This window comes from Phoenix dactylifera, chromosome 4 (genome assembly GCF_051530095.1).
Source record: "Phoenix dactylifera cultivar Ajwa chromosome 4, Ajwa_hap1_PhDact_Kaust_v1.1, whole genome shotgun sequence".
NCBI lineage: Eukaryota > Viridiplantae > Streptophyta > Magnoliopsida > Arecales > Arecaceae > Phoenix > Phoenix dactylifera.
The window spans coordinates 1,401,474-1,410,889 of NC_143193.1; the positions used below are offsets into that span (position 1 = coordinate 1,401,474).

Sequence of the window (9,416 nt, forward strand, 5' to 3'; positions counted from 1 at the left end):
TTTGAAACTCATCTCTCCATTCTGACAATGAAACTCCATTGTTGTATCCCCCCGCAAAGGGGTGTTTTACATGCATTATTCAAGTCTTTATCCCCCTTTGTAAAAGATGTTGCAAATCAACCAACAAATAGCCAAGACAAGATTTTCAGCCTTTTATTCAGGACCACAGGTTGATGTAAGCTGTCTGTTAATTTCAACTGCAGATCGTCAAATCCAGCACCACATGTTATTGAATTGTTCATTCATCCTCAGTGGTCCTTCATGGTTTATTGAAGACATATGGATCCACCACAAAGATCCATAACAAGAATCATACTCTGAACAGAGGATTTTGTTTACCTTCGCCGACACCAAGAATAGGGTCCAAAGTGGGCAGCAAGAAGAACAAGCCAACTCATATTACAGCCCCACACAAAAATATCAGCCAGACAGTTGTCAATAATGCCTTCCACTCATGCAATAGAAGAAAATCTGTCCCTAGTGTCCGGTAGCAACACATGATGCTTGTTCATATGAACAGGCAGTGCCTACCATCACTACCATGACCCTCTATCCTTCAAAAGCCATTTGAACTTCTGTGTAACTATTGCAATACTGGGTGACAAAACATTCAGTAGTTAGCACAAAAAGGAGTTAAGCAGATGACATTTGCATGAAATAGGTTTAGTTCCCCCTATACTAGCAGCACTCACCAAGCAATCATAGTTTTCCGATAAAGACTGAGGGCCGACAACTCTCAGACACAAAAGAATTGTTTAAATTCCAGAAGAATGTATGAATGGTTAATAATGTAACATGTCTATGAATCACCATGAAACTAATCCAAAATTTCCACTATAACCCTCTCTACAAATTTTATATAATTCTCTATGCCTCGGCTTTCTGCTGAACCAACTTCTCTATTAGGTCAGCTGCTTCCTGGATTGTAGTGATGTTCTGGGAATTATCTTCCTCCACAGTGATGCCAAATTCCTCTTCCAGACCCATCACAATCTCTACCTGCAATCCGTTATATGGTGTGTCACAGAGGGTGGATATATGTAAAGAAATTGAGATGCAAATGAGATACCGTGTCCAGAGAATCTGCACCGAGGGCAGAAAATTTGGAGTCAGGAGTAAGAACTATCTCATCTTTCAACGCCAACTGCTTTTTCACGATCTCACAAACTTTCTCCACAGTTTTGGGCTTAGCCTGTAAACACCCCAATCCAGCAATTACATATGGCATTCCTTTTCCCACTTTCTCATCAATATTTGTTCACCAGTAGTCTGAAGGAAAAGAAATATGCTGAATGTGGAAACAACCAAGCTAGGAGAGAAGAGGATACCGCACAGCAAATGTGGAAGTGTGAGGACCTCAAGGAGGGTAAGATCCTCTTTGATATGCCCATAGAGACCAACTTCACATTTGAAATCCTTCCACCTGTCTGCATTAGTTAGATTGGTGAGTGACAAAAGATTTAGGAGCTTAAAAATGTGAAGTATGAATTTTAATTCTCATCCTGCTAGAACATGCAGCACGTGTCAGCTGCTAAATTGCCGCTAGCTACAATTTCTTTCCTTCCCCTTTGTATAAGATTCATTCAAACCAAGGTTTTAGGGTGCCTGATTTAATGAGACGAAGAAAATGGAACTTCCAGAGGAAAGAAAATAAAAATCACGAGCTATGTCCTTCAGTATATAAAACATTTCAATAATAATAAAAATAAACAAGAAATAACAGATGGGGATATCCTGCCAATTCTTTTCATGAGAAAATGAAAAGAAGAACACCTTTGTCGCCACTAGTTCTTGTGGAGGACCACATCCTTTGTTTCCGCAAAGCTATCAACTTCCATTCCACTGCTTCTGTCCATGATAACCTCCAGCATTGTCGTCATCTTTCCTATCCTTTACATAAACTCGAACAACAGTAATTATCAGGATTTCCAAATCTCCACTACTTTATCTTCAATTATAGCAATTTGTATGCTTCTTAAAGTACACATTTATAAAACTATGCATGTTGTTCTACCATACACGTATGTCGTCAATACTCTTTGTCTTTTTTCTCTTGAGTGGCTCAACCTTCTTCATTTCCCAGCAATATGATCCATGGTATAGGCCCTACAATTTTTTATAGAATTCTTTTAAGTCTCAAATGTACATAATGATCACTTAACTCTCCAAAAACACCTCTTCACTTCGACACCATCATATTCTAGTTCCTCTTGAGTCTTCATATGCCTTTGTTTATTTACCCATTATTCAGTCACAGATCCAAGATGACATATATCATCACATTATAGTGTCTCTGAGCCATCTTAGCCATCAATGAAACATTTGAAATCAATTCAATTTTTTTGACAAATACAGTGGGGATGCCACCACCATGGTTTGAACCCTAGACCTCTCCGAAGTGGAGGGAGAAGCCAACCATCTGAACTAAGGGTCGATTATTGAGCATAGTTCAAATTTAAAAGCACACAATAAAGCTCTGCCTATCTGTTTAGACTTTTCTGGTTTGGATTTATTAGTGCCAAAACAATGATATACTTAAATACATAACCAAACAGAAGCAGGATCCTGGTGCATCAACCCCTTACAAAAGGATTCATTAAATTTTGGAAATGAAAAAAAGTTCAAACAAAAAGAAGGGAAAAAAGTCTGGAAAGGAAAATGAATTATGAGACAAAGCCCAGGGTTTCAAGAAGCAATATATTATCAAGAAGAGATATAAACTAAGGGTTCAAATAAAGCAGGAGAAGATGAGATCAGGTACAGTAATTTTGAGAGGCTGCTTGAGACTCGAATAGACATGAATATCAATATTAAATCTTTTTTATCGCCAAGTGTTCAATCACAAAAAACATAAATTTTAAAGGTAAAAGACACACAAATGGCTTAAACACACATTAAAAGAAATGCAGAGTTACTAAAAGATTATGGCCTTTAAAGCTTCTATCTTTTAACCTTTCACAGTAAAGAAATATATTCATATTTTCATCTCGAACTGAAGATAACAGTCTTTATAACGCTACCAAATACATGACAGACATTATAAATCTCTTCACCCACCGATTTTATCTTTACCATATAAAAATTTGACAGCACAGAAAATGTACAAAACTGGAAAGCTGGATAAGCAGGAGCATTTACACTAGAATTTCAATTTGAATTCTGCAGACCCACTTTTTTGATACATATCCGGATCCTCTATATTGGCTCTGCTGAATATACTTCACATTTTGTATCTCTAACATTTTTCATTCAATTCAACTATGTTCTACCTCAATTGTGCAATTGTTTACGCATCAGAATAGAATTCCGTCTGTACAGTTCTTTCTTTTTCATTTATTTATTTTGCTACAACAGTCAATCGAGTTTTAGAATTCATCCTAGACTATCTACCATAATCAACCATCAACTCCCTCCGTTAGCATTAGCAATCACTTGCTAAAATGCCAGACGAAGTAAGAAAAAGACTGAGAATAGAGTCATCTTATGGAAGCAAGAAACCCTTAATTCCAGGAGAGAGAAATGAAGCCAGCTTTAACACACTGAGTGGGTAAAAAAAAGCCAAGTTTTTTCAATTGGGAAAACGTTTCCCTGATGAGAGTTTACTTTCATTGCATCTTGTAACACAGACACGGTAGATTCTACTCAACAATCAGAAAAAAGAGCCATAAACAAGCCTAAAATTCAAAAAGTTCCCTTAAAATTCGAATCTTTAGCTCTCCACGACGCTAAAAATCACACAAAGGATCATATCACAATCAGATTAAACGATTAAAATGTCACAAACTCCCTGAAACCTTCTGGAAAATATATCTCCAAACTGAAAAATCCCATCTTTTTCGTCATAAAAGTAAAATTTCACCTGGTTACTGCTCCAGCTCGCGGGCTTGAAGGTGGATCCAAACCTGATCGAGGTGGCAGAGACGGCAGCCATTGGGTTCAATGCAGAGAGTGGAGAAGCCTCCAGAATTGGGGAACGGAGAAAACCCTAAACCTAGATTTTGGAGGGAGTGGATTAGATTCTGTGGGGATCACGTTTGAAGTACGAGCGGCGGGTGTCCGCCCGCTGTGTCGGAAAGTTTATCCACCCGATCTCAACCTTTATCCCCGGCTGGGTCCCGTTCTATGTCGATCATCCAGTGGTTGTAATCTGCTCCAAATTTTATTTCGCCTAAAAGTAGTTTTAACTTTGATTTCAGAAAATTTTGAGAAAAATCTAGTTTATCTTTGTTTATGTGAATACGTCGCATTTATGTTTTTACATGGAGGACCGGTTTAGATTTTTCCTTCTAATTTTAAATTTTAGGTTCTATTTCTCTTTACTTTTTCTTATAATAAATTTTCTGCTTGATTTTTAATTACTTTTAATTTTATTGTAAAATTAATATTTTATTTTTAACTTTTTTTGTGGACAAATTAGCATTTAGCTTTGTGGAGTTGTTCTTATGCTGCTCTTTTTCAAATTTGTAAAGCTTTAGCAACTTAGAGCAATGAGCATTTGGATGATCAATTGAAGATTTTATTTATTTATTTATTGATATTTTTAGAATTGATTTTCTGCATTATTTTTGGGGTACATATTTAACTTTTTATTTTATCTTTTGAATATTGATATATCCTTTTGATTCACAAGTCTTGTCGGGCTTTGATCGTATTCTTTAAATATTGTAAGCACTAGATATGATTTAGGTGGAGACAAACAAAAATTATTATTGGATTGAGAACGGTAAGATTTTTTCCCTTAATAGTGAAGTTAGATGATTATAGGGGTCATTACTTAATGTAATGATAAAGGCTCGGATTGACAAACGCAGTGGCCCGAGTTCAAGTCATGAAAGAACAGTCTCTTTGTGCAAGAAAGAATATGCCAAAGAGTATGCCTTTTCTTAGTTTGTCTCTCCTAGGATTACGGATTGCTGAGATCATAACTGGATAATAATCTTTTATGAGCCAAATTAGGTGATGGTATAAAATTTGACTCTGCATGGAAGTTCTTGTTTCTTTCTTTGGTGCTCAAGTTTTAACGTGCTTAAGTTTTAAGTTTTAAAGCTGCAGAAGATATTGATAACTGAGTCCAGAATGCAGGGAAACCAATGTGCTGACCTTATCCATCCTTTGTCATGGAAAATGCATTGCATCTTAATCTCATCCATAGTTTTGAAAAGTTTCCAAACTCATTAATTTATGAGATGTTGGTGAACCGTACACTACCTTTGCTATCTGGTTACTACAAAGTTAGCCTACCCTTTCAATTATTGCAGCCATTTTCTTATCTCTAACTCCAAAGTCTACGGCCAGTATGCCCACTTCAGTGTGATTAAGTGAAACCTTGGAGAAAACCATCTGATTTCTAATGTTGGCCTCATCAAGAACAGGTGGACTGGAATGTTTGAGGAGGGCCCCTAAAGCAGATGAAAGTACCATACAGATAATGTTGTAGGCACCAAGCATATCTATCAACTCTTTCTAGAATCAATAAGCCTGTTTCAGTTCATTTCCAAGGACATGGGTCCTTAATATAGGGCTGTTCTTTGGTTTGTTTCCTGTTGACTGCCTGCAAGTCATGACATAAGGAGAGTGAAGTTTCCCACCAAATTTGAAACACCCCACTTATAAGAGTTCCTCAGTCTTCCACTCATCAGTACTACAAGCAAATGGCCTCTCTCAGCATCTACTTTTCTTTCCTGCTATCTGTGTTGGTAGTGTTCCAAGGTTTCTCAAACCTTGCAGAATCAAAAGAGTGCTTCATCAATGCCATATACAGCTTTGGTGACTCCATAGCCGACACGGGCAACCTTCTACGCGAGGGACCGGCTGGGTTCTTCGCTCCCATTGGCAGCCTTCCCTATGGAAAGACCTTCAAGAAACCCACAGGCCGCTGCTCCGACGGTCTTCTCATGATCGACTACTTTGGTCTGTCATCACTTCTCTCCTGCAACTCTTCTCTCAGTGTTTGATGCCTCCTGACTGTCTAGACTTGCATGATTTCCTTGTTCTTTTGCTATATAGATATGAGAACTGATAACTGAATAGCATATGCTAGATGCTATTTAGAGTTTTTCATAAAAAGCTCTGTTTTTTTTCATCTTCTAGCCTACCTTTTAGTTTATTGATGGACCAACCCTGTCTAAGGCACCTTATTGCCACATATTTAGACTAGAGGAAGGGAGAAGAAATTTGGTTCTCTTTGTTTGTAATCTTGAGATTAACAAATGCAAAAGAAATTAGAGAAAGGGTCAAGTGAGGAGGCTGCCTAACCTAGAAAGGAAACAATTGCAGTTCTGAAATAGCTTCAGAAGTTCTACTACATCAAAGATTGTATGGTACTGTGGAAGCTAACAATTCAATGTCCACTAGAGTTAAACCCGTAATGGTTAAGGACTTATCCCTTCAATAAATTATGATAAAAAGCTTTCATTTCAACCTAATTAAATGCCATAAGAATAACTTCTTGATATTAATTTTGATCACAAAGGAGGAAAAGCAATGAAGTCGATTCCAGTCATATTCTTTTAGAATATTTATGCCTGATTAATCTTAATCTCATATGACTTACTGTGTTCTCTTTGTTACTATTGGCATCTCAGCCTTGGCCCTCAACCTCTCATTCATAAGCCCTTACCTTGATAGGACTGCAAACTTTGATAATGGAGTTAATTTTGCTGTTGCTGGAGCTACGGCACTGGACAATTCCTTTTTCCTGAAGAGGGCTACTTTTCCAACCGTTACTAATAGCCCTCTCAGTGTTCAGCTTGAATGGTTCAAGACACATCTCAACTCAACATGCTCCTCGCAAACAAGTAAGTCGATATATATTAAAACCATATCCATGCATACTTGTTATTAGCATGAGATCATTTCATGATTGTCTAAATATTTTTCCTGTAGAGTGTGCTAAACTTCTTAAAAGGGCACTCTTCCTTGTTGGGGAGATTGGAGGCAATGATTATAATTATGCTTTTACCCAAGGAACATCTATAAAGAAGGTGATGACCTATGTGCCACAAGTTGTGCAAAGCATAATAAAGACTGCTAAGGTATGTTTCTCTCTCTTTTTTTAATTAAAGCATTTATGGAAACCTCTTCCTCCTCTTCTTTCTCCAATGTAGAATTTGGAACCTTTATGGAGAGCAAGCATGAGGAGGTAGATGTCCCACAATTATATAATTAATTCGTTCTTCTCTTAGCTGCAAATAGAAAGAGTTTAATTAGTGCTCGACTCGCAGTCTGAAAATATAATCAAGACAACCATAGTTCTATGAGACAGTGATAACTCATGAGTTTTATAACTTGGTGGATATTTTGTTTAGGAAGTCATTGATGTGGGAGCTGTTCAACTAGTTGTTCCTGGAAATTTTCCAATTGGATGCATGCCAAGCTACCTCACAATGTTCTTCTCCCTGGATCCCGGGGCTTACGATGAAAAAAAGTGCTTGAAAGAATATAATGCATTCGCCATGCATCATAACAAACAACTTCAGGCAGCACTTGAAGACCTCAGACATGCATACCCTCATGTTACAATCATGTATGCAGATTACTACCAAGCTTTCCTTCATCTCCTTGACAAGGCCCCAGAATTGGGTGAGTTCAATCACTAAACACTATTTGTAAACTCTAACAAAGAAGATGCTTCATATATTTTGTTAGTTAGTATACCCTATTCTTGAGAGGAAGCTACTTTGATCTCACTAGCAACCATTTTAAAGATTGTGAACTCTTCCTAATGCTCATACGAAATATTCTTCGACCAGGGTTCGACAAGGATTCATTACTACAAGCATGTTGTGGAGTAGGTGGTGAGCACAACTTCAACATGAATATCATGTGTGGCATGCCTGGGGCTTCAACATGCTCTAACCCAAGCAAACACATCAGCTGGGATGGCATTCATCTTACACAGGAGGCATATAAGGTCATGGCACAATCACTGATAATGGAGGGATTTGCTTACCCAAATTACAGAGTCCAGGAGGAATGGGGGTGCTAGGAACCCATCAAAATGTGATTGAGTGTGTCCTGCATCTCACATAATATCATGTGCAAACATGAGCATATGTATGCTAAGAGCAAGTAAACAATTCACTGGTGGTTGCACATTTGGGACTAAATTGAATGGTCACTGTTGCTGCATATCGGTCAACTTTATTTTGAACTTCATTTTCATCTTTCTATTATTAAACTCCTTAGAGAATATCACACTAGGGAGAACAAAAACATGGGACCATTGCAACCAGTCATCATATGCTTAAGGCCTATTTGGATAATACAGTAGGATTAGATTAGATTTTCTATTGGATTCATGGATTAGGCAGTCCATTTAGGCATAGCCCCATATCGACCCACCACGCCTGGCCCGAATCATGCGAGAGAAAAAGAAAAAAAAACATTATGATTTTTTTTTCTTTCTATATTTTCTAATGTCTTCTCATTGTCGCCGATCTTCCACCCTTGTTCCCTTTCCCTTGTGCCTTCTCTCTGCAAGATATTCCTATGGGAATACCTATACAAGCTCTTAATGATCCAGTTTACCTAGTCCTTGCAAATGTAAAGACTAGCCAGTCTAATTAGTTAGGATGTTTATGCTCATTGTTCTTCGATTTTTTTTTACCAAAAATTAATAAATAATAAATTCAATTATGTATATGCATGTCGTTATTCAAAAAGTTTTTTTACCCAAATTAGTATATAATAAATTCAATTATGTTATTGTTATATAATAAATTCAATTAATTCCAAAAGTGGTAGCATCATACTTAATCTCCACCAAATCGGTGGCATTTGTGTTTCATAAAATTTAGATGCATGACATGTACATATTGACTTAGATCAAAAAAGGCATGTACATATTGACAAGTAACTACTACATATCTAGTGCTGTATAATAAGCCTCGAGAGTAATTAGAGCTACAAGACAATCGGTTCCCACTTTCTAACAAGAATAAAAAAATACTTCATCATAAATTTATCTCTCTTAATTTATTCATCTCTAATCAGGCTTAGCTCAAAGCCTGAAAGGAACATTGTGCACCATTTCATCCCCATTTTCTTACCGCTCCTACCTTTTTTCTACGGCTGGTATAAGAGTTGATCCCGACCGTTTCCTTTCAAATAGTTTTTAAGGTCGCCCCGCCTGACATTGTGATGGCGAGTTGATTGCTTTAGAGTTGGAGAAACAAAAAAAAAAGGGATGGAATATAATGATTTCCGCCATTTTGATTCTTCCATTGTGTTAGCATAATTTTAGAGATCACGTCACAATCTGTATCAATTTGATAATATTTTTCTTTGTTAGCATATCAGTCAGTATTATTTTTCTTTGTTAGCATTATCTTATTGGAATAATTTTAGGAATTACATAACAACTTGTATCAGCAAATATTATTTTTCTTTATTAGCATGATCCTATATCAACCTAT

General features: G+C 37.0%; 2 protein-coding genes across 2 annotated transcripts; one reads left to right on the forward strand and one right to left on the reverse strand.

Moving 5' to 3' along the window:
• Positions 1-739: 739 nt before the first annotated feature.
• LOC103708065 (acyl carrier protein 1, chloroplastic-like) lies at positions 740-4,080 on the reverse strand. Its single transcript, XM_008792828.6, has 4 exons — positions 3,860-4,080; positions 1,329-1,427; positions 1,070-1,192; positions 740-999 (listed from the first exon to the last, which is right to left on the reverse strand). Exons 1-4 carry the CDS (start codon positions 3,929-3,931, stop codon positions 868-870), a joined length of 426 nt encoding a protein of 141 aa, XP_008791050.1. The 5' UTR covers positions 3,932-4,080; the 3' UTR covers positions 740-867.
• Positions 4,081-5,268: 1,188 nt separating this feature from the next.
• Positions 5,269-8,108, forward strand: LOC103708124 (GDSL esterase/lipase At5g03980-like). Its single transcript, XM_008792903.5, has 5 exons — positions 5,269-5,910; positions 6,585-6,797; positions 6,886-7,034; positions 7,308-7,581; positions 7,752-8,108. The coding sequence occupies exons 1-5, from the start codon at positions 5,652-5,654 to the stop codon at positions 7,985-7,987; spliced, it is 1,131 nt and encodes a 376-aa protein (XP_008791125.1). The 5' UTR covers positions 5,269-5,651; the 3' UTR covers positions 7,988-8,108.
• Positions 8,109-9,416: the final 1,308 nt, after the last annotated feature.

Bases quoted from the DNA above. Each gene is read 5' to 3' on its own strand.
- LOC103708065 (XM_008792828.6), bottom strand. From the start codon at position 3,931: ATGGCTGCCGTCTCTGCCACCTCGATCAGGTTTGGATCCACCTTCAAG. The intron at 1,428-3,859 runs GTGAAATTTTAC...TAACTAATGCAG, and splicing joins CGAGCTGGAGCAGTAACCAG to ACAGGTGGAAGGATTTCAAA. The intron at 1,193-1,328 runs GTATCCTCTTCT...GGGTGTTTACAG, and splicing joins ACTTCCACATTTGCTGTGCG to GCTAAGCCCAAAACTGTGGA.
- LOC103708124 (XM_008792903.5), top strand. From the start codon at position 5,652: ATGGCCTCTCTCAGCATCTACTTTTCTTTCCTGCTATCTGTGTTGGTA. The intron at 5,911-6,584 runs GTCTGTCATCAC...TTGGCATCTCAG, and splicing joins TCTCATGATCGACTACTTTG to CCTTGGCCCTCAACCTCTCA. The intron at 7,582-7,751 runs GTGAGTTCAATC...TTCTTCGACCAG, and splicing joins TGACAAGGCCCCAGAATTGG to GGTTCGACAAGGATTCATTA.